At 32.8% G+C, this 24,720-nt stretch overlaps 1 protein-coding gene across 2 annotated transcripts; it reads left to right on the forward strand.

Annotated features, from left to right (window-relative positions):
- Positions 1–8,536: 8,536 nt before the first annotated feature.
- LOC132723284 (proton myo-inositol cotransporter-like) lies at positions 8,537–23,485 on the forward strand. Of its 2 annotated transcripts, none has more exons than XM_060707958.1 (10): positions 8,537–9,433; positions 11,289–11,448; positions 12,243–12,454; positions 13,086–13,194; positions 14,566–14,729; positions 17,214–17,322; positions 17,565–17,683; positions 18,114–18,239; positions 19,742–19,894; positions 20,902–23,485. In XM_060707958.1, exons 1-10 carry the CDS (start codon positions 8,980–8,982, stop codon positions 21,078–21,080), a joined length of 1,785 nt encoding a protein of 594 aa, XP_060563941.1. In that variant the 5' UTR covers positions 8,537–8,979; the 3' UTR covers positions 21,081–23,485. The 2 variants fall into 2 exon arrangements, with proteins under 2 accessions (XP_060563941.1, XP_060563940.1); XM_060707957.1 differs by lacking the exon at positions 11,289–11,448 and adding an exon at positions 11,624–11,783 and having other exon boundaries at positions 8,620–9,433; positions 20,902–21,488.
- The last annotated feature ends 1,235 nt before the right edge of the window (positions 23,486–24,720 follow it).

Below are 24,720 nucleotides of genomic sequence, written 5' to 3' on the forward strand. Positions count from 1 at the left end.
CTGCCTGCTGTTGTCTTGAATATCACAATTTTATTAAAACTTATTTAACGAAATAATAAGCCATCGTATGCAAAACGGAAGACGATCTCGACAAAATTTATAACGAAAAGCGGAATACACTTTAGGCATTGCGCAAACTTATTTTTCATCAAATGAAATTTATTATGGTAATGCATCAAAAGTTAATGCGAGAAGGTGAAATGAATTAGGTATTGCGTCATAATCTTTTTCGAGAAAGTGAAATGCATCATGTATTGCCTCTTTATTTTTTTCGAAAAACACCTTTTATTAATTTTTCGTCAAAATATTAATCGTTATGTGTAATGTTTCTGTTTTTGCAAGAAAACATTTGGCCAATTAACTCAAATCTTCTCGTTTATTCGAATTATTTTTTGCGAAAACACTAAAGATATCATGACTTTGCACCTTAATTCTTTCGACTTGCGTAAATCTTCTCACAAAAGATCGCGTAAGAGGTGACCCTTTGAAGCTTCCGTAATTAGGATATGCATGGAACTTTTTGAAGACGTTAAGACGTTATGATTAATACATAATGCGTAGAAGTTTTTAATCATTGCAAAAAAACTTTGTTGAATTACGTGAGCTATTTGTCAATGCGAGTAACGTCTTTGTGTCTTACTAAATATTTCAGCAAAGTCGTGAAATCACGAAGTTTCGACAGGATTTTTGTCGAAGAGACAAAAGCTTCACGCATATCGTGAACAATTCAGTTGCAATGCCTAAAAGTTTCTCATCTTTGTCAGTAAATTTTATTGAGAAATGCAAAAACATCTTATGAACGCGAATTAAAATAAGTCGACTTAGCGCAAAACATCTCACCAACTGTAGGCCCTGATACGCTTCCGTAACTATCTGAACACTATGACTTATCTTTCTACAGTTTAATATTATCAAATAGAAATAATAATAGTATCTCAAAATACTTGCTGCATCAAAATTTTGTATTAGAAAATTTATCAAGTGATACATGTATAATTTAATGCTTGTATTCATAAAATTTAATGTATTATCATAATTTAAATGTTTTCTTTTACTAACCTATTGTTCATTATTTGTTTTAGAGGGACTTTGTCGTTGTTTGTGTGCGATTTTTAACTATTTTTCTTTTTGGGACGTGTACAACTTCAATGTGTACAGATATAAGTATTTGCTTTCCATACAATTTTCACTTAATACAGTGTTCAGTGGGTTGATTTCTGACAGCATATAACTTGACTACGGGGACGGGGCATTAGAAATGTGTTGATAAGTTTCTTATATTGAAAACATTTAACATCATTTGCGGCTGCAATGATTAGCAAATTTTAAAGCATGAGATTGTCTTGTTTGACATTTCTATTAAAGCTCGCTCGGATATTCTCAATTAAATATGATAATGCTTAAACTATCTTTGGCAGCCTCTTATCTTTATAAAAAAAAATTATAAAGTTTTAAATGACACTATGTTGAGTTATTGTCTTAACGTGTAGTGTGCAGAGTTTAAAACTTATTTTCTTTATGTGTACAATAAATGTTTAATTTACATTTTAAAAGTGACTACATCACAATTTTCAAAATTTAGCATAATATACATGAAAGCAATATAATAAAGTGGTTTTGTTTTAAAAAGCGTGTGTCTTCACAATGCTGGTTCTTGGGAAATTAAAATCCTGATTCGAGTTGAACCTTAATCGCTCTTCTTCTTGGTACTGTGTTTTCACACAAATACAAAGGTTTGTGTCCGTTTAGAGTTTTATATCATATAGTATTTTAAAGCTTGTGAAAAATATGTATGTATGTTAATCAGAAAAAATATTTAAAAGACATAGCATAAAATTGATCACGTTGTATTTATGCCTCTTGAAATTACATGCAATTGAATAATTATATAAAACATAATATTTAGATTTCATTAATTTATATGAAAAAAAAACATGTTAGAATTATAAGGAAAGAATAACAACATCTTTATTTTATAACCAGATTGAACGTGTGTTATCATATGTTAATATAAATAAAATATTTGCGTGCCTTCAGAAAACTGTTGTTTTTCTTCTTACCGTTTTACACTCTTTAAAGAATTGTACAGTACTGTTTACCGTATATGTTAGTTAAAATACGTATTGCTTATTTTTTAATGTCGAGGGCTGTATTAGAACAGACAAAAAGCTCTTATGGAAGCGGTTGTCTGGTGGTTAAGTAGGTGTCGACATCCAGAAATACTGGCTTTGTCAAAACTAATTTCTCATAATGAAAAACAATGGTTAGTTCCAGACAGCTTACTGGTGATTAGTTAAAAGACGATATAAGCTGTATCACAACCAAGCATTAAATAGATACTGTTGAAAGAATTGTGTTAACGTCCTGTTTTTTTCTATTCCTCCATTCCTTTTCTCATCCTATTTTGTGTCATGCCAACCCCACTTTTTCCCTCACAATCCTGATTTTTGTGTCGGCACCCTTTGATTTTATCGGTTATTTATTCAATAACAGACATTTACCCAAAAAAGCATGTTGGATTCATATTGTTTTGAGTGATGATTCGTGAATTTTTAATGTTTTTTTTTGTATTTATTTAAAATCGTACAATTAAAAAAAATAAGTATGGTCCGTTACTAAAAATAGATGCTAGAATTCCCAAAACTTGAAGTCTCCGGAGATTTCATTTGAAAGCAGACTCCATATTGGTATACAATTTCTACATATTTCCCTAATTGATAGTTTAGTACACGATGCCATTAAAGTTTCTTTTTTTCTCTCAAAAAAACATGAATTAATTCAAAACTGATTTGTTCACCAAATGGTATTTTTATTTGACCCAAATTTGATTAATAAGGATGATTTTAATAGTTTTTATGTACTGCACACGAACTGCCAAACTTCTGGTAGCCTTTGCTAATAGGGTTGACCCAAAGCTTTACTGTCGCACAACGTCAAAAAAGTGACATATAAAATTATGGAAGCCAGAATTTCAATAAATAAAAGTTTTCAAAGTTACAATAGACGTACTAACATGTAATTTCTACTAAAACCAAGGCTATTAATTATTGATAATTTTAATCCGTACAGTACACCGACTGCTGTCTTTATTACGTTCGTTTTGTTCACAGATACTCAATGAATAAACAAACAAAATTTTACTGATAAATTTTTTCTATCTTAATTCAATATATGTACTGACAATATGCAGTGTTTGATAATAAAAGTAAACAGTTCTATTTACACTTTGATATGACAATTATAAACTAAACAACAATGTTGAATAAGAGAGGAGGTATCTTTTAACATTTCTGAAACACGTGTTATATCCTAAGAACGACAGACACTTTTTAAACCTTTTTCATAGAGATTCCCAACCTTACAAAAGTAAGGCTAATTGGCCTTATATATTTAAGTTAGATCAAGTTTTAACTTTTAACTTTTAACTTTTAACTATTATTGTCCCGGCTGCGGCGTGCCGATTTATCGTGCGATTTTTCTATGAATAATTCCCCGCTCATGACTTTCTTTCTTCCATATATATTTATTCTTGGGTGGTAGTGGCCTTTTAAAAATAAGAAATGTGTTTGCCAAAAGATATTTAAAATAAGAAAAGTCAATAGTGACTGAGTCAGCCAACTGCGGTAAAAGTAGGTATAAATAGTTGTTTTTTTTTAATGCGTTTATTTGAGGTCGCCGCCGGAAAGCCCACATGGGCGACCGTACACTCAAGTCGGGCCATCCTAGAGCATCCCGCCGAGACTTGTTCGTCGATTTTTTTTCCAGCTTCATTGGTGGAGGAAGACCCCAGGTGCCCCTCCTAGCATTATTTCAGGCACGAGCGGGTACCTGGTAAGAACCACCGACCTTCCGTAAGTCAGCTACATGAAATATGTCGCCGCTATGGTTATATACATGCAAGTGATGACGTCACAATAAAAGTTAAAAATAACTTAAATATATAAGGCCAATTAGTGCGAAGAAAACGCAACAGCCGCTGAGGTGTATTGGTTAGCATACTGGACCGGCAATCCAGAGACCCGTGGTTCGAGTCCCGCTGCGGCGTGCCGATTTTTCGTGCGATATATATGTATATTATATATAAATGACTTATTGAGAAATATTGATGGAATAAAATTTAAAATGTAATTTTAAAGAATTTCCGTTACTTTCTTCTAAATTATGCCAGCTTACAAAATTTAACGGAAATTCTTTCAAATTGTATTGTCAAAAAATGTATATAATAAACAGAAATATGAAGAAAAGCAATCATTGAATTTTCACTTAACATTAAATGTGTCTGTTATTATCATATTAAAAAAAACAATCGTGATATGATATACTTTATCCACTAAAACATTTATTGCGTTATACGTTTGCAAATTAAGGTGTTGTTTTATCTCGATTAAAATATCCTTCACGGTATTACAAAATTAAATATTATATTAAACTAAGGAATACCCTGCGTTAAACGGTCTCCAAAAAAATAGAAAAGAAAACGGCATGATCATATGATATCAAATCAGTGGCATGCCTACTTTTCTCTATTATTAAATGTAAGGGACATAATCTAATTATACAAGGGTTACCTCGCTTGGCACGCCTCAACTATTCTAATAACTTTTCTCCATTATTAAATGTAAGGGACATAATCTAATTATTTGCTACTAAACACAGCTACAAGGGTTACCTCGCTTCGTTTTAGAAATTCCGTGTAAACGAGTGCTGTCGTATTATTATTATCATACATGTACTTTCGCGATATAGTGTTTTCATTATCTTATTTAATACGATCTTTTTAAATCGTTTGTTATTATAGAAAATAATGCCTATTTTTCAAACGGCAAAAAATTAAACATCCTAACACAATGTTATGTTTTATTCCCATTTAAACTTAGATTTACAAAAAATCTTAATCTATCAACTGTTTTTCTAACGTCTTCTACAAGTCCTAGCCTAGTTTATTAATGAATCTACAATCATAATATATCACCATATTACTACAATTTGATATAATATTTTAATATACAGTCTTACATGCCCATGCGACCACGTGTATTTAGCGACTTTTGTCTAAATGCGACCACTGTAAAGTCCCACCCCCGCTCTTTTTCATTTTGCGACTTTTGCCCAACCCGACCGGTGACCGCTAACTTGTACCCAGTTTCAGTACTGCTTTAGAAACTATCACCAAATAAACCGTCTCTTGTGAAATGTTCCATTTTAACCTGTCCTTGGGGAAATGTGGAGCATATTACGGGTAAAATGGAATATCCTCCTAAATGAAGTAAAACCATTCCAAAAAGACAATGTTAATAATTTTACTTTCTTCTGTCGGGGCAGAAAAGTATTTATAAACATAAAGACCTCCTACCAGGTAGCAAATGTACATCTAAATAGCGTTTTTTTTTAAATAACAAGCAAAACTGTGTTAGTAAATATTATCATTATATATCTAATAAATTTAACAAATCGACAATCTGCATTTGTACCTCATGACCGTCCAATATATCATTTTCATATTGGACGGCTGGGTACATGCTTACTAAACGATGCTGATCTTCGATTTCAATCTCTAACAAATTTAAGACCGGGAACCATGTCAATGTGATATTTCTATTTTATTTAGAGTTACAGTTGTAGTAATGCTTATAAGTTGGAGTAACAAAGTCCTAATTAGGCTTTAAAAACTCCTTACTGCGAGTTATAGGTTTGAAATAAAATGGCACAAGACCGCTTCCGTGCCAAAACGTTGTCATTTTGTTAGAGACTTTCGACCATGTGCGGCCACCTACACGCATCGATGACATATTTATAGGAAAGTGAACGTGCGACCACATACACGCATCACAAAAGTCCCCTTTTCATGCGAGAAGGGGACAATAATTTGTCCATCCCTTTTATGAAAGGGCAGACTTTAAAAACATACCTTTTCTTATCGTTATTACTAAGAAGGCTTATTTTCGCATGTCTGTTTTGAATTGATATATACAACTCTAGTTACGCAAACCAAGCGGGTCTTCATTTGTCGTCCTTTTGAGTTCTCTATGAAATTTTGACAAGTTCATATATAATTTCATGGCAAATCTTGAGTTTACAGATTTTCCTTTTTTTTTTCATTTTTGTATAAAATAGAAATTACTTTATTTCTGCAGAACATAAACGTTTCGAAAACGTTTTACGTGAATTAAATGTGGGAGATCTATTGCAAATATTTACCTGGAGGAATTTTGGCCATATTTTTTTCCTTTATTGACCTGTAATAATGAAGGTAATGTGATGGGCTACCGACTGTGTGGGTTTAAGTCCCGTCAGAGGAAAGCCGTGGTTTCTTTGAGTGAGCAACTTTATACCCACATCGTATTATGACAGAATGATGCAATGATCGATGGCAGCAATCTAAATTTATTACTGTATACTTCTTGTTGTAAGTAGGTTATGAATTTAATTAGGACATAAAATTTACACATTACGCAAAAGAAGCACTTTTATTGTTAAAGACTTAATTCCACTGGCAAACTGATAGCGAACAGCATGGATCCTGATCAGACTGCGCGGATGCGCAGGCTGGTCTGGATCCATGCTGGTCGCAAACCCATTAATTATGTTGGTTTTGTCATGACGCGGCTCATATAGTTTCCATGCTGCCGATGATGGTAGAAACGCTCTGAAAGTGGCTAAAATGATGATATGATATCAAGATCACTCTTTAATTAATATGTATACAAGTATTCCACAGATTTGTGTACAGGATGTAAACATGTACTTTTAATGTAACTTTATTCTTAGCGTACTTTTTATTATATAAAATTATAACGCTTAACTATAATAGTGTGTATTATTTTCGAAAGATAGAAAAGTAATTAAAGCGGTAGGTGCATCGAAAAAGCTTTTTATCGACATGCAGTTACAGATAAAATATGATTCACTACGACCAAATTGCATTATTATATATAATAATAAATAGAGCAATTAACATGAAAAAATGTCCTATATTTATGATCTGATCTTATGATGTCATCTGATCAGTTGTGTCACTCACTGCTGAGTTTATATTTAAAGATCTATTCTTGTCTGTATGATATAGATTTGCTCTAAAATTAATGGACTTTTTTTTTCATTTTAAAGGGACTCGACTGAGGTTTTTTGACATGATGGGACTGAAAATATTTTTCCAGATAAATGTACCATTTGATGTAGGTGTAGACCACGAATCTTTGTGCAAACTTTCAGATCATTCGCGTGCTTCGTTTTTCCAGAATAATTATTCAAATTGTAAAAAATGTCCCAAAATGTTAAACGCTTGTCCCTCAAATTAGTCTAAGAAAAGCATAAAACTACGATTTTCGATTTATTTTAAAGTATATTTCTTAACTATCTTTGCATATATTTCTGTTTAAAGCGTCCCAGTTCATTTATGTAAGAAATTCTAATGTTATGTTTTAAAGGCTTTTAAACCTCAGTGGAGTCCCTAATTTAAAATAACGTTTACTGTGTGTCATTAAAAAGATTTGTCCGGTGCACCTATCGTATTGCAAACACTTACATCAGAAGAAAATACTAAAAATTAAAGTCGAAAACCACGTAGTAATTAAGTTAGTAACATAAGGGGACATGCAGAATGAAAATTGTATATAATATACACGGTGCGTAGGCCCTAATCGTTTCGGGCTGATTTGGAGTATTTCCCCGTTCCTGAACTGATTTGGATTTATGGCTGATTTGAATTGATTAAGATAAAATGGATTTTAGCTTGACAAAATAAACACATTTACATCTTTTAGTCTTTGAATATTCTACTTGCATGGAACATTGCAATGTTTAAGGAATTCATATACAACTTTATAAGGTTTTTTAACGGTCTTTTATCAGTTGGAATCGAAAAAACAAATTTCACATGTCAGTGAAGTAATAATAAACACTAGCATAAAAGTGCCAAAAAAGTTATTATTATCTTCGACTTTTCAGGTATTTCATGTTCATTTTATAGAAAAAAAATCATTCCGCGATAATTTTATGGTTTTAGTAAAAAATTTTGTCCAGTTATGAATGTGTATTACGTATTTTTATAATTGTTATATTATAATTATTCGGAAACACAGGTTAATTATATACTGCGAGCCGGCTGCCCCAACCCCAACTCTAAAAAGTACGTGTCCCGTGCATTAATTATTCTACCCAAATATAAACCAAACAGCAAAAACATATATAAAGTAGAATAAAAAGTACCAAAAAGAAAAGAGTATGAAAAAAACATGACTTTTTAAATTTTCATTTGAATTGGAGAGGTTTTCAATTCACTTGAATTATTGCGCGATTTAATCAATGTTTGATATTAATAATTGAATTAGAGAGCTTTCCAATCATTTAAAAAAACTCTCTACAGTACTATGATTTTGCACATCTCTAATTGAAATTGAGACTTGAAGAGCTCTTGAAATTTTCCAATTTGAATTTATATATACAATGTATATATACATACATGTAGATTTGGCATCCCATACATTTATAAATGTAATAACTACAAGTTTATTGTTTACGTATCTGACCATTTGATATCATGTATCAAATTTGGAAGGGACTGGCATTTGAAATTTGCCAATTCGCGTATTAAGAATAATTATGGCACATGTCCCTTCAGGTATTCCGTAGTTTGTACAGGAAGTAAACAGAACATGTATACAACACATTTAACGTATAATTTTTTTCTCTTGTTTTAATAACGCTTTACCTTAGTTTAACAGGAAAACTTCATTGATATTTAGATGCTTAAAATACAGGGTTTACATGGCGAGGGATTTTTTCGCAGAATATTGCATTGTCAGTAAATTAAATCGAATATTAGTTACTAAATGATGTAGTAACCGTACAGTACCCAATTTCGGATATTTGATCTATTTTTAAATGCACTTTGAACTAGCGGTTAGAGATAAACAAACGGGTCAAAGTAATGCTGTATAGTGATACTGATAACGAAGATTTTGAGCTTCACGACTTCGAATGTCAGACGAGCAATCACTTTTAGTCCAGACTTCAGCAAGGATGGGTCGTGCTCAATATAGCTCGGATTCTGAAAAAGAGGGCAGTATTAAAATAGATACAAAAATGGACCAAAAGGAAAGAAGCACACCATGCTTTGTGTTTGTACTTTCATTTTTCTCAGCAATTGGTGGATTTTTATTTGGTTATGATACTGGTGTGGTCTCTGGAGCTATGTTGCTAATTAAAGATCGTTTCCAATTAACTTCAATTAAAGAAGAAGTAATAGTCAGTGTGACAATAGGATTTGCTTTTATATTTGCTCTAATTGGAGGCTGGTTAAATGACAGGTTTGGTAGAAAGATGACGACTATTTTAGCAAGTATTGTGTTCACAGTTGGGGCCGTAGTCTTGGCTGCAGCTTACCAATTTTGGATGCTGGTGCTTGGTAGGGCCATTCTAGGCATGGGAATAGGTATGTTTCATACATAGGGGGTTGTATCGGTGCCTGGACTCTATATTGGGGTTATTTGTGACCAAAACTAGGTCTATAAATCCTTATATATATGTCTATATCAGAGATTTTTTTGGCTTATCTTACAGCCGTTATTGGGTCATATTCCCAATTGAAAATAGTATATATTTTTCCCAATCCACAGGAAAATATTCCCAATTGAAAGTTTAAAAAGAATTTGAATATGTTGTTCTTAAATCTTTGAAAATAAGGGCTTCTTCACTGTAGGCCTAATAGTGCTTAAATGTTTGAAGATGCCATCCTAGACAGTGAATGTTTGCATTCATTTAATAAATTACTGTAAAATTTCTGTCATGCATTTTTATCCCAATTTTCAACAAAACATTGCTAAAATTCCCAAATTACATTAGTATGGGTTGTATTCCCAAAATCCTGGAAAAAATCCCTGGATTGTCACCTGTTTTTTTTTGGTCTGGACCTAGTTTTGGTCACAAATAACCCCAATATAGAGTCAAGGCACCGTTACAACCCCCTTTGGTTTCATAGATATATATAAGGGTTTTTATTATGATTTTTGGTAGCTGGATAAAAAATTTCCCTGCATTATGTGTTTGGCCATCTGACTGACTAACTTTCTTGGATAATTTCTTTCTTGTTTCTTTCTGGCATTAAGGCATTTACCTCCCTCTGTGACAGACTCATGTTTAGTAAAAAAAAAAAAATTTTGTTTGGCAATAAATTTTTAGGTACCTGTGATTTTTTGTGGGTAGGTATTGTGGGTAGGTAGCAGGAAGGGAAACAAACAATGTTTATTTTAGGTTTTATTGAAACACTTCAGAATATTTCTTTATTATTTAATGATCACCCTAATGATAAAAATTAAAGTTTTAAATTTTTTAAAAAACTTTATTACATTGTAATTTGGAAAATTTGAAAAAACTTTTATAAAATTTACACAATACTAATGTACACATATTAAGAATGTATAAAAGAAAAAAAAGGGGAATTTTAAAGTGCATTTTTTAGTTAAAAATTGAAATAAAATTTTTTTCCCATGGGATATTTTTCTAATTAATTTTTACATTATAACTGTATAAACTCAGTTTTTCATCATGTTTTTAACCTTTCAGCACAAACTTTAAAAGAGGTCATTAGCTTGTTATTTTTCAGCCAGCAGTTATCAAATCCATTTTTGATTTTTAAAGCTTTTTAAGGGTTTTATTGAGAATGCTTAATTATATTATGTACAATAATCCATATAAAAAAAACATACATAAAATATATCAATACATTGTACATGTATTTGAAACTATTTTCATGCTGTCAGTTTTGTCATGGAATTTAATTTTCAATTTGTTAATTATATATATATTTTTTGCCAGCTCCAAATTTTGTAACCTGGCTCATCCACCTCCAGGAAATATTAGGCACTTTGACTTTTCAAGCCCATGTTAAAGGTCCATTGTAACTTGTAAAATCTAAAATATGTTCTAAAATCCCCAGCACTGCAAGTTGGAAATATTTTTTTATTATTTTTTTTCCCCAACTATTTTGATGTGTGAGCAAAACCATTGTATTGACCCAGCAGGGACAGATAGAAAATAAAGTACTGACAATTCCTGTCCACTACTATACCAGGCTGTTAGGGGGTGGGCTTATCAGTTGATACATATAAATGACTGGTGGTTGACCAGTTAGAAAGATATCATTGTGATTATGAGCATGGAGTTTGCATGAAGTTTTTTATCCATGCATGAAGTTTTTTTCATCCAATATTTTCAAAAATGCAATAAATGTCATATGAAACGTTTTTACGGAAGATTGGCAGAGTTTTAAGGGGAGATAATTGTTTCAGGCATGGCGTCCATGACGGTGCCCGTATATATTGCTGAATGTGCACCAATGTCTATGAGGGGCCGTTTAGTAACCCTCAATACACTCTTCATAACTGGTGGACAATGCATTGCCAGTATTATTGACGGTGCATTTAGTTACGACAAAGAACATGGATGGAGGTACTCTTTAGTGATAACTTTACATAAATCTGCTCATAAAAGCTTTTAAGAAAGGTCACAATTGCCCATGTTCCTATGCGCAGCTTTTAGTGGAAGTACTTGAAAATGGTCAGGTAATTATTATATTGTATGGTATAGACAAGCTTGACAAAGACTGGTTTGGAACTTTTTCCAGGAATGGCTTCAATGACGGTGCCAGTCTATATCGCGGAATGTGCGCCAATGCATATGCGAGGAAGGCTGGTAACTCTTAATAACCTGTTTATAACGGGCGGTCAGTGTGTGGCGAGTGTTGTAGATGGCGCCTTTAGTTACGATAAAGAGAATGGATGGAGGTAAGGGAATGTTTTATTAACAGTATGGAGAAGCATGACTGTGTTTTAAAGGTATTTTTTCATTATTCTTTTATCTTACTTTGTTTCAGTGATGGTTGAAATGTTCTTCTTTTATCATTTACACTTAATTAAAGGCTTGGGCCAATCCAGAATGGCGATAAAAGAGTCATGACCCCTTATGAATAATGAGTAAAATGCTAAACCCCTCTAGAATATGCATTTTTTATCAAGATTATGCGACCCCCTCTGGTAAATATTCCTTGATCCGCCCCTCAGAGCTTCTATAAGTTAGTAGATTTGACCTTATGTTACAATGCAAATCTGTTTAAGAATTACTATAGATATTTCTCTCTCAAAAACAGTTCATCAAAAACATGCTCAATTAGAAGTAGGCCTTGACAATTTTTACTCGATTTTCCTTTATGTTACCTAAATTATTTATGCTTATGTTACTTACAGATGGATGTTAGGCCTTGCTGCTGTGCCGTCTATCGTACAGTTTATCGGGTTTATTTTCTTGCCAGAAAGTCCTCGTTGGTTGATTGCTAACGGAAAAAGTGATACAGCTCGAACAGTTCTAGTAAATATACGAGGGACCACAGACATAGAATCAGAATTGGAAGAAATCGAGGCAACTGTTGAAGAAGATAGGCTGGAAAAGGAAAAAGCAGGTGCCTGAATTATAGTCATTTGGTACATAGTAAAGTAAATGAAAAATATATATAAATTAGGTATTTGAGATTTGAAAAAAGATCAGGTATATATTTCCAGTTAATGATTAATTCTTCATTTATTAGTTACAATATACATTACAACCTGTGCAGAGCAATACCATAATGGAGACAAAGATTTTGGTTTCTGTTGAGAGGTATTGCTCTATAGAGGTTAAATTTATTGTTAAATAATTATTAAAGAAATAATATGGATGTTGTACAGAGGTTACTGCTTTATGGAGGGCTGGCTCTGCAGAGGTTAAACTGTATTAAGCTTCAACTATTTCACAGCTTACAATAAGCATTCTCAACATCAATGTTGTTCCATACAATGAGGGGCGGAGAGATGATAGACAAGCTCTTTGGATGTCTGTGACTAAGTGGTAAAAGTTGCTGACCTTGAACTTGCCCCTCATTTCTATGGGTTTGAAATTTTTTTACCAATACAAAGTCTGGAACAGCCATGACTGGAATTGCATTGAATAAATGAAAAAGAAATTCTTAAACTATTTATGTTGTTTCCATATTTCACATATTTTCGTTGGTAAAAAAATACCCCAACAACTTATTTCCTGCTTTTTTCCTTCAGGTTCAAATGTATTTATGAAGATATTGAGGACTCCGCCTGTAAGGAGGGCCCTCATTGTGGGGTGTGGCTTACAACTTTTCCAGCAACTTTCCGGTATAAATACTGTCATGTAAGATTGGAAACCCATTTTCTAATTTTAGTGTTTGTCACCAATTTTAATATTTATAATTTAATTAAAATTATACTTATTGATAAACACAAATTTGTATGACTGAAATGTCAAGAAAAAAAAAGTCATATATTTTAATTGATTTAACTTTGATCGAACTAGAATACTTTGAAGGAACTCCACTGAGGTCCAAAAGCCTAAAACACAAATTTCCGATCAGCAGAGGCACTTCAAACTAAAAAGGATATGCAAACAATAATTAAGTAATATACTGAGAACTAAAATTGAAAATCATATTTTATGCTATTTTTAGCCCAATTTGAGTGTCATTTTTCACAATTAGAATAATTATTCTGGATAAACGAAGAAAGCGATTATCTGGAATTTAGCACTCAAGTTATTGGTCTGGACCATCATCAAATGACCTTGAAAACAATATTTCCTGTTCAGTCAGTGGGGTCCCTTTAAAGCAAATTTTAAGATGTAAATGTCAGGAAAATTTGACCTACATGAGCAACCAGGTTACTAAAGAATCTATATATGTAATTGGACCTACTTTGGTATACATATTATGTTGTCTGAAATTTGTTATCTGAAATATGTCATAAATTTGATACTTAATTTCATCTCAATTAGTTGTATACCTAGCTGTTGTATGTGTTTCGAGCAGTTAAATGTTTGACTTACTTAGTAACTAGTAAATGTTAGGGTAATAGTGGACAGCTTGTATAAGTAATTAAGTCCTCTTCATATAGATAAAGTGTGACTGAAAACTACCTTAAGCAAATCTGTTGAAACATTTTCTCTTACATATTAGGTATTTAGCTTTTAATCTGTTAGGGCTTTAATCTGTTAGGGCAGGGCAGTCTTTTGACAATTTAGTCGCTGATGATACAAAATGAAAATTATTTTCAATAATTTGTTGATGTGGGAAAAAAAAATGATTTGCAAGAATCTGAGAGGCATTTACTTACAAACTGTGATGTTAATTATTCATAAGGGGCCTCCTTGGCCAAGTGGTTTGGGTTGCTGACTTTAAACCACTTGCTCCTCCATTTCCTGCAGTTATATTTTTGGAGTTAAGCTCCTTTTAATCTTAGAATTGTTGTTAATATTTGTTCTTTTAACAGATAGACATTAACACTGCATGCCATGCTCATGTTTAAAGTTTTATATTTTGATTATATATTTTGATTTCTCTCTGCAAGGGAAACATTTCTATTGTATCATTTTGTATTTATTTTGAAATATTAAAATAAAGTTATTTGTGATTCTGATAGGCTAAGATTCAGATTGGCTGCACATATGGTACTATAATTATAAGAATGTCAGCAAGAAACAGGTTACTGATGCAATTTTTGTGTGTTTTAGGTACTACAGTGCCACTATAATCAAAATGTCAGGTGTCCGGAAACAAAGTGATGCAATATGGTTAGCTGCCGCCACAGCTGGTGTTAATTTTGTGTTCACTATAGTGGCATTGTTCCTTGTAGAGAGATTGGGAAGAAAAAAACTCATTATGGGAAGCTTGTTTGGTATGTTAAAAAACCTGTATACAGGGTTGTCATTTATATCTGAGGCAACAGAATGATATGCCAATGAAAGCAACTGATTTGGCTATGGGTATAGGGGGATATTTTGATAAACAGGCTTTAACCGATATAGATTGCCAATCTGTAAATAATGAAAACCTTTGTATAAGAAGTGTTTTATTTTAAGTCCAAATAAAATTAAATAATATAACCTGAAATTTTTTTTTAAAACCAATCACATTTACAAGGTTGACAGACGAGTCCAAATAAGATTAAATAATACATGCATAACCTGAATATATTTTTTATAACCAAAAGCATTTACAATGTTGAAAGACTTGTTTCTAATTGCATGTTTACATGGATAATCATTAATTTTTGTATCATTCATTTTGCGCAATACATATATATAATACCCATGTTTTGATTGAAGTTAACATATTGTCGCCTAGTGAGTAAGATTATTGACTTTGAATTGTTTGCTCATACTGTTACTGGTTCAAATCCAATATGTTTCTATCAAGATAGAAATGTAGCTATTTGTTCTGCCCAGGCTCCCACTGCTGTAGAATATCAAATGCTGTTACCTACTATATATAGCACAATTCTAGATAAAAAAAAATCTTTTTTTGCGAAACTTTGATATTGATTTATTATTAAAATGTTTTACATGTACTTGTTTTTCAACTATACCAGTTGGATTTGTTTTCTAGTGGTCTTGTACACTTTATTAATGGCAGTTTGGTGAAAACTTCAAATTTATGTCTGCAAAAATTACTAGAATTACAAATGAATTGTTACCGTAAACATTTTAGCAGTGGTTGTTTGATGCACTACATTTTCTAATGATCCAAGCGTTCTTAGTATAATATTGAAGAAATTTGGCAAATACATTCAATTTACTTTGGTTTTTAGCTCACCTGAGCATATGCTCAGAGTGAGCTATTAGGATCACTCTTCGTCCGTCGTACGTCGTCCGTTGTCCGTTCACACTTTTAAAACGACATCTCCTCTGAAACCATAAGGCAGATCATAATGAAACTTCACAGGGATGTTCCTTGTGGTAAGCCTTAACAAAGTTGTTCAAAGAATTCCATTCCATGCAGAACTCTGGTTGCCATGGCAACCAAAAGAAAAAACTTTAAATATCTTCTTCTTCAAAACCCAAAGAGCTAGAGCTTAGATATTTGGCATGAAACATCTTCTAGTGAGTGTCTACACAGTTTGTTCAAATAAAAGTCCTGCTGTCAAAATTGGCCCCGCCCCAGGGGTTCATTGATTTTCCCTATATGCATATAGTAAAAACTTAAAAAATCTTCTTTTAAAGAATCCAAAGAGCTAGAGCTAAGATATTTAGCATGAAACATCTTCTAATAGGTGTCTACCAAGTTTGTTCAAATAAAAGCCCTGGGGTCAAAATTGGCCCCGCCCCAGGGGGTCATTGATTTTCCCTATATGCATATAGTAAAAACTTAAAAAAATTTCTTTTAAAGAATGCAAAGAGCTAGAGCTAAGATATTTAGCATGAAACATGTTCTAATGGATGTCTTCCAAGTTCGTTCAAATAAGAGCCCTGGGGTCAAAATTGGCCCCGCCCCAGGAGTCATTCATTTTCCTTATATGTTTATAACAAAAACTTAAAAGATCTTTTTTGAAAAAAAAAACAAATAGCTAGAGTTTAGATACTAAGCATGAAACATCTGCTAGTGAGTGTCTTCCAAGTTTGTTCAAATAAAAGCCCTGGGGTCAAAATTGGCCCCGCCCCGGGGTTCATTCATTTTCCTTATATGTGTATGACAAAAACTTACAAAATCTTTTTTGAAAAAACTCAAATAGCTAGAGTTTAGATATTAAGCGCCAAGCATCTTCTAGTGAGTGTCTACAAAGTTTGTTCAAATAAAAGCCCTGGGGTCAAAATTGGCCCCGTCCCAGGGGACATTGATTTTCCTTATATGTGTATAGCAAAAACTTAAAAATCTTCTTTGAAAAACCCTGAATAGCTAGAGTTCAGATATTAAGCATGAAAAATTGTCTAGTAAGTGTCTACAAAGATTGTTCAAATAAAAGCCCTTGGGTCAAAACTGGCCCTGCCCCAGGTGTGTCATTGTTTTTAACTATATGTGTAAAGAAAACAACTTCTATTAAAAAACCCAACAAGCTAGATCTTAGATGTTTAGCATGAAACATCTTCTAATGGGTGTCAACCAAGTTTGTTCAAATAAAAGCCCTGGGGTTTAAACTGGCCCTGCTCCGGGGGCCTATATACAGGTGAGCGACTTTAGGACCATCATGGCCCTCTTGTTTTAAAACACTCTTTTTTTTTTGTAAACAAACATCTGACGAGAATATGTGACATAAACAGAAGCAATGTTAACTCTAGGACATAGACAAATTTAGGGCCCTTATGACAATACTTTGATACCATCTTTGAAATTCGGTAATTGTATATGACTTGATTATGATTGTCTTGTTTGGTTTATATTTTAGGTGTATTGCTGAGCTTGATAGTTTTGGCAGTAGGATTCCAGTTGGCAGCCTTCCATTCCCCACCCATTGCTCAGTCAGAAGAGGGCGATAACTCTTGCCATGGCTACCAGTAATTTAACATTTCTGTATTATTCTGAAAACCTTTTGATCCTTGCTATCCTTAATATCTTAAATTTATACATAAGTGAAGTGTGACAAGTTCAGTGAAATTTTAGCAGCTAACAGCCACATACTTGGAGACTTCCCCAGCTCTATACATTTAGTCATGGGGTAGTTTTAATCACTGCTATTATTCCTATAGTCAGATGTGATATATTTACATCATATAGAATGGTTTTGTTTTATTTCCAGCTATTGTGAAGAGTGTATAGAGAATGTAGATTGTGGATTTTGCTACAATGACTATGGTCAGGGCGTAGTTAATGGATCATGTCTACCCAAAGATGGAGATGATTCAAGTCATTCTAAAGGTAACAATTTCAAAGAGATGAAAGGTTTAGAAAATTGAAAATTTATTGATCATCTAGGCTGGGTATTAAGATCCTTTGTGAAAACAGATCACAAAGTATGTGATTGAAAAATTGGCGACTATAAGGTCAATTTGACATGTTACACGCGACATGCGAACAGTCTCACTTTTCACAACTTTTATTCAGCGGTCAATTTGAGTTTTTTTTTTTTTTTAATGTACATTGGAAAAATTCACTCTTTTTAGCAAATTCAAAATACTTGTACATGTATTGTCATTTGCAGAATTGGCCAACTGCAGTGGCTACACTGCACTAGTGAGCATTTTGTTACTCTTATTGCAGAACTGTTATAGCTGTTGATTAATCAAATAGAATATCACTATGTTGGATATCATTGTAAATAAGAGAATGTGTTTAAATTATTATACAGTGGGACGGTGTAATGCTACAACAGGGGAAGAACCGGATCTGATATATGCATACCAGTACTGTCCGACAGATTACTCATGGATGGGAATTGCTGGCCTCGCAATCTACCTCATGTTTTTTGCACCAGGTAAATAGATTTGGTATTTATGATGCATTTTAGGTTGTCTGATAAATATTAGACATTTATCTAAATATCGAAATTAACCAGTAGCCATTTGGTGGGAACTGAGTATATCCATGCCATCAGTGCACACCAAGATCTGTAAGGAAGGTTTCAAGATAACTGTTGACTAAATAACAAACAGTGCAGACTGTGAAAAGACAACAAAAGGATGTGGCATCACCACGCTTTCTGATCATTATCTGCACTGTTCACTATTCAGTCAATATGACTGTTGGCTATTCAATAAATATGATGAATAGTTCCATCCAAATTAAAGACGGGCAAGTCCATTTTAGATATTTAGACTGGTAAGGGTTAAGAATTGATAGTCTGGTTGATTCTATTATGTAAAATATATTTGTGAACTGCAATATTTTGTCAGTTTTTAACATTTTATATTTTTTATCTTGGGAGATCTTTGGCTGAGTGGTTAAGGTCGTTGACTTCAAACCACTTGCCCCTCACCATGTAAGGTTTAAATCCAAACAAGGACTTTGGATTCTTTCTTGTGAGGAAGCTATCCAGCTAGCTTGCAGAACATCATTTGTTCTACTCAGGTGCCCATTTGTGCCTGAAATAATGCATAGAATGCCATCTGAGGTCTTCCTCCACCAGTAAAGCTAAACATCACCATATGACTTTTACTGTGTTGGTGCAACATAAAACCCAACACCCAAACAAATATTTCCTATTTTCATTCAACACATTTATTGCTCTTTTTTTGTTAAGCTTATTCAAAATTTATTTTAGTTTGCTTGTAGTTGTATAGTAAGCTATTAGCTTAAGGCACACTCTCCTATTAGTTTATGAAAGCAACCATTGCTATGCAGTAAGTTTTAAGTTGTTTGCTCAAGGAAACAACGACTTGTCCTTGACAAGGTTTAAACCTTTGATTACTAGCCTGACACGTTGACCACTTGATAATGTAGCCACTATCTGAAATATTGAAGTCACAACTGTCTTTCCTTTATTCTCCGCAATATCTTAAAGTAGAAACAGATATTTTTTTTCTTATAATGTTAAAATAATGGTTTTAGAGAATGTTAGATACTTGTTACCTGAGGAAAGTGATAAATATAAAATTATTTCTGGAAACATTTAAATGATAATTATCTACTTCACAAAGTTTTTAAAAACTTTGTGAAGTAGATAAATATAAAATGATTTGGCATAAAGGTAGGAAAATGTGAACAAAGTAGTATTTTGAGTTCCATACAAAATACTAATTCACCATAACTGTACTTATTTCCCAAAAGACACAGATGAAATTTAAGATGGTTCAGGTAATTGGCCAATGAGTAATTTTTTGGATACTATAAAAGTGCACCAAACTTAAAAAGCTTTTGAAAATTAAAAAAAAAACATTTCTGAGGAATAATAGGCCTTTAAAGTTATGTAATAAATTGCTCAGTTTATTTAATACATATATAGTATGGAGTGTGTTATAAATTACTTTATGTTATCAGGTATGGGACCTATGCCATGGACTATCAACTCAGAGATTTACCCTCTGTGGGCAAGAAGTACATGTAACTCATTAGCTACGGCAACTAACTGGCTATCTAATCTAGTTGTCTCAATGACATTCCTCACTCTTACAGAAACCATCACTAAATATGGTAAGTAGAAGTTTGATTTGAAGATTCTTATGCTTCTGAAACCTTTAAATAGAGAAGCGGGTATCCTTTGTATCCTTTCTTCTGTCTTTTCTTCCAACCTTCTGTCCTTTCTTTCAACTGTCTGTTCTATTTTCCATCTGTCTGTCCTTCCTTATTTGCTTTCTCTGGTCCTTCCATTTGTCAATCTGTCCTTTCTTCCATACTGTCTCCTACTGTCCTTTCTTTAAACCTTCTGTCAAAATTTCCAGCAATTTGTCCTTCTTTCCATCCTTCTGTCAGTAGTCCTTATGTGCTTTCTTTGGTCATGCCATCTGCCAATCTGTCCTTTCTTTCTTACTGTTTCCTACTGTCCTTTCTTCTGACCTTCTTTCCATCTTTTCAACCTTCCTTCCATCCTTGTTCTTTTTACCATCTTCTGACCTTTCCTACATCCTTCTGTCATTTCCAACAGCCTTCTGTCCTATATTCTGGCCTTCAGTCTTTTCTACTGTCCTTTAGCACTTACTTACCTTTTCACATAGCACCTTCATTTATTGACTGTTAATATTTTCTGTGGTTGTACCTATCATGCTTCTCTATGATGGACTTTGGTTTTAGTTTGAATGAATCATGGTCAAGGTCAGCAAGGCTAAACATAAATTTCCCTAGTTTTCTTCCAAGCATGTTTGTAGAAAATCAGAATGCATCGTTAATTGTTAATGACTGGTACATGTATTTTTTTTATTTCAAAATCAATTCTAAATATAGTTGGTACAGGACAAAACTAGAAGTTGAAAGTTTTTGATACCAGTTTAGTAGTTTTACTTTACATTTAATGTTCTCATTCAGACTGGTTTTGACCTTTATTTACTGTGAAAATAAGTTTCACTAAGATTTTAAGAATGGAATTTTGGGTTGAAATATTTTTGACTTTCTAGTGGTATCTTTTTGCAAAGGAATTTTTGGCTACTCTGTTATACATTGTATTTTTACATATTAAGAAAAAAATTCTGTTGTTTTTTTTGCAGGTACATACTGGTTGTTTGTGGGAATTGTGGTAATTGCATTAGTTTTTATGGGAATTACATTACCTGAAACCAGTGGGACAAAATTAGAGGAAGTTGAACTGTTGTTTTCTCAACCTCTGTGCAGTTGTTCGAAACCCCCACCCACACATCACGAGGAGCACACGAAATATGTGGAATAGATACGAGATTATCTCTTCTCTGTGTAAATCATGTGGAAAAAATTATGTGATAAACTTTACATAGCAAAATATGACAGTGTTACGATGAATTTTATGAAATATTTGGGATAACGTCAATCAAATTAAACCCAGTTACAAAATTATGCTATGCATTAGGATCTGACAGTCACCAATAGAAGGTCACCTTCTCGTGACCTTTCAATCAAGGAATTTGTGGACACAATGGTGTTCATGAAAATGGATCAGTTTCTATTTTTTAAACCCAGAAACCAAGAAAGGTGTATGTGATTTTCAAGATTTCATATATTACCTGTGAACAAAAAAGGTGGAACCTGAATCAATGCTTCCATACCAAAAATGATAGAATTGAACGTCCCACATAAAATATATTTAAAATAATCTTTGTATTAAATTAAAACATACTTGTCTGACTTCAATGAGATTTTTGTAAATTTCTTCTCTGTAACGGATGATTTGATTGGTTGGCTTAATTTATTAGAAATTTTAAATTGATTAGAAGACCAATGAGTCTGTTACTGATGAGCAGATTTACATGTAAACATAACAAGATCTGAACCGTGGTCAGACTGGAATAATGTGCTCTTTGTTGTGTAGTTTAAAGGTCGATTATTCCCAAGGAATGCTTTACTTTTTATTACTCGAAAGCTTTTTTTATTTTTGGTGACCTGTTTTATATTCCAAAAGGTTACTCATTGGCTAAATTGCCTTTTGACAATTAGTGATAATGATTGAGTATTTTGTATGGAAGTCAAAATACTACTTTGTTTACAACAGATAATTTTAGATTACACACTACTTTCTACAGGTGATAAGCATCTAGCTTGCTATAAAATCATTATTTAATTGCTTAAAACTTATAAGCTCTTTCTGAAGAAGGGGAAAATTAGGGATTTCTGAGGCATAATGTGCCTTTAATGGAGCTTATACATGTATGTTTGAAATATCTAAATATCAAGACAGTGGAAACATCTGAAGAGAATTGTTAGTTACATATTTATATACAAATGTTATTTTTGTCTTTTTGTTTAGGAATAATTCTGTTGTATTGATTTGATGAAGAAAACTGTGATAGATTTACGCACTTTTTGTTTCATACACAGTTTATTACTGAAATAGGAGAACTAGTGTCTTAATATGAATTTATCTTTTTAGTACTGAGCAATGAGTGTAAAGTTTCTTGCCCAAAGAAACAAAGACTTGGCACCTAACGGGGTTTGAACCCATGTGGCAAGTGATCATTAGATTACTAGTCTGATGCCTTAACCACCCTGTCATGCCACCACCATTTAGTGTTGCCTTTGATGGATTTGTGACTTAATATTAAATTATTTTTTTTTTAGAAAAATTTGTTGTCTGCCGACAACGAAAACGGCAAACTAAAATGAATGACGTGTACATTTGTACACTGTACTTAAGGGATTGGTCATTGTCAATGACATTTCATGTGATTTACATTACTTTTTTATAACTTATGTATCTACTAGTCAGATATGGGGGAAAGTGCAAAATAGTCTGGAAAAAATTTATATAAGGTGTAGCAATAGTTAAAATATAAAATTGGTAGACATGGTTGAACCAGAGAACTCTTTCTCAATGTCCGGTGTTTCTCCCTTTATGTTTGTGCCTTAACCTACTCAATTTGTTTAACAGTCTTGCTCAGCTTTTCAACATTCTATTTTAATGGATGTTACAATCAAAATACAAATATTGAGCTACAGTACCAACAGTATAGAGCCTGGTCTGACTACACAGATATGCAATCTGGCCTGGTTTATACTGGTGGCAAAGGCTGATCACTTTTGGTTTTAGCAGGTGAAGTGCATTTTTAGATGGTATTGAGTGTTGGCATAGCTATGCTTGTGTACCAAGTACAATGTACATATATAATGCTAAGAATTAATATTTGCATTATATTGAGGGATATCTGTTTAAATGTACATGTGGTATTTGTATGGGAAACAATATTTCGAAAGTTTATTCTGAAAAAAAAAATGTTTTTGGCCAGTGATTATGTGCAAATTCTACCCCTCCGAAGTTCATGTATAATTGAAATAAACATCTTATTTTCCTATTATTGTTAGTGATTGAATTAGAAAAAGTATGATAGAAATAACAAAGTTAATCCATGGTTATGAATATCAATTGCACTTCTAAATATTTACATCTTTTTAAACTGTACTGGCAATTTATATACATGTATATCTAAAATTGATTCTTTTTAAATTGTTGTGCATACATGTACATTCATGACCTTAATTTGAAATTAATGATACAAGTTGAATGTTTTTTTGATCGCCTTTATTTTATTTATGAACATGTAAATGTGCAGGTTGTAACAGTAAGGGAAATGAACACATTTATAATAATAAATATTATATTTATTCAGATTTACATTCATGTATTTTTTCATGCCTGTTTTAAACATCTTGTTTGTAAAAATAAAGTTTATTTTAATAAAAAAAATACACTATAAAACGTCTGTTTTTGTGTTATTTATGTGTTTTGTTTTTGTAGACCAAAACATTTCTCAAGTATTTTATCATCATTATCTTGTATACATTATATGTCCGCCTGCTTACCTTTATAGGGAGAGCATTTAGTGGAGTGGTGGCCTAGTGGTTAAGGTGTCTGCCTCTTAACCCAGAGATCATGGGTCCAAGTCCTAATCGAATCACGACCATATTTCTTCATAAGACACCAGTTGCTGATCGGTTCCAGGAAGCGGAGTCGAAAGTGATTTATATGAGTTGAAAAAAAATTGTTTCGCAATCGAGCTTAAATAAATATGTTTAAACCAGGAAGAGCATATGTTTGTTGGTGGATGGGTCACAAAGAAATGTTCTAATGACATACTCAGATCTCGGGACGTATTTGTCAGAAAACCGGCACAATACGAGCAAAAGACCAATTAAAAGTCCGAGATCCAAGAGAAATCTCAGCCAAAAGTTTTTATAACCTTGAGTTCAGGCTACAAGGTTATAATACTTTTTTCTGACTTCAGTCTCAAATCTCAGGATTTTTATTGGTCAGTGTGCATTCTGAGATTCTAAGATAAAAAGATTAATAACCTTGAGGCCAGGAGTCGCTGGTTCGATCATCGAGCGAGGCAAAATGTCTCGTCCCAAGGTCATTTGTCTCTCGCCGATGGCACGGATCTTAATATAAATCCGTGCCATTGGTTAAGAAATCATGTGTGATATTTAGTAAATAGCCAATCACTTGCGGAAAAAATGGTTATTAATGGTAAGTAATCCAGGAAAGCCAGTTTGGTGGACTGACCGCCGAAACATGACAGAAATATGTTAAATTTGGTATAAAATCAGATTAACAATGACGTATCAGAATAATTAATTCACCTGCATTATAAAGCTGATCCAAACATATATTATTCATTAGGCTGTAAGTACTTGGATATAAGCAGATTTTCTTGTTATTGAGACTCTATATAAGATATATGTAAATTGTCATTTGGAGCAAGTTTAAAATCAAAGCTTTAGTGGCCATTTTTAAAGATGAAACCTGATACCTGTATGTTGAGAGTAAGACTCTCAAACTATTTTTAATAAAACGCAGTGGCGGGAATGCCTTTCCTGTTATATACCAGTTGAAAGTCAGGCAT

This window comes from Ruditapes philippinarum, unplaced genomic scaffold (genome assembly GCF_026571515.1).
Source record: "Ruditapes philippinarum isolate M1 unplaced genomic scaffold, ASM2657151v2 ctg7562_1_1_1_1, whole genome shotgun sequence".
Lineage (NCBI taxonomy): Eukaryota > Metazoa > Mollusca > Bivalvia > Venerida > Veneridae > Ruditapes > Ruditapes philippinarum.

Coding starts and splice junctions, on each gene's coding strand:
- LOC132723284 (XM_060707958.1), top strand. CDS start 8,980: ATGTCAGACGAGCAATCACTTTTAGTCCAGACTTCAGCAAGGATGGGT. Junction 17,323..17,564: donor AACTCTTGCCATGGCTACCA/GTAATTTAACAT, acceptor TTTTATTTCCAG/CTATTGTGAAGAGTGTATAG. Junction 17,684..18,113: donor TGATTCAAGTCATTCTAAAG/GTAACAATTTCA, acceptor ATTATTATACAG/TGGGACGGTGTAATGCTACA.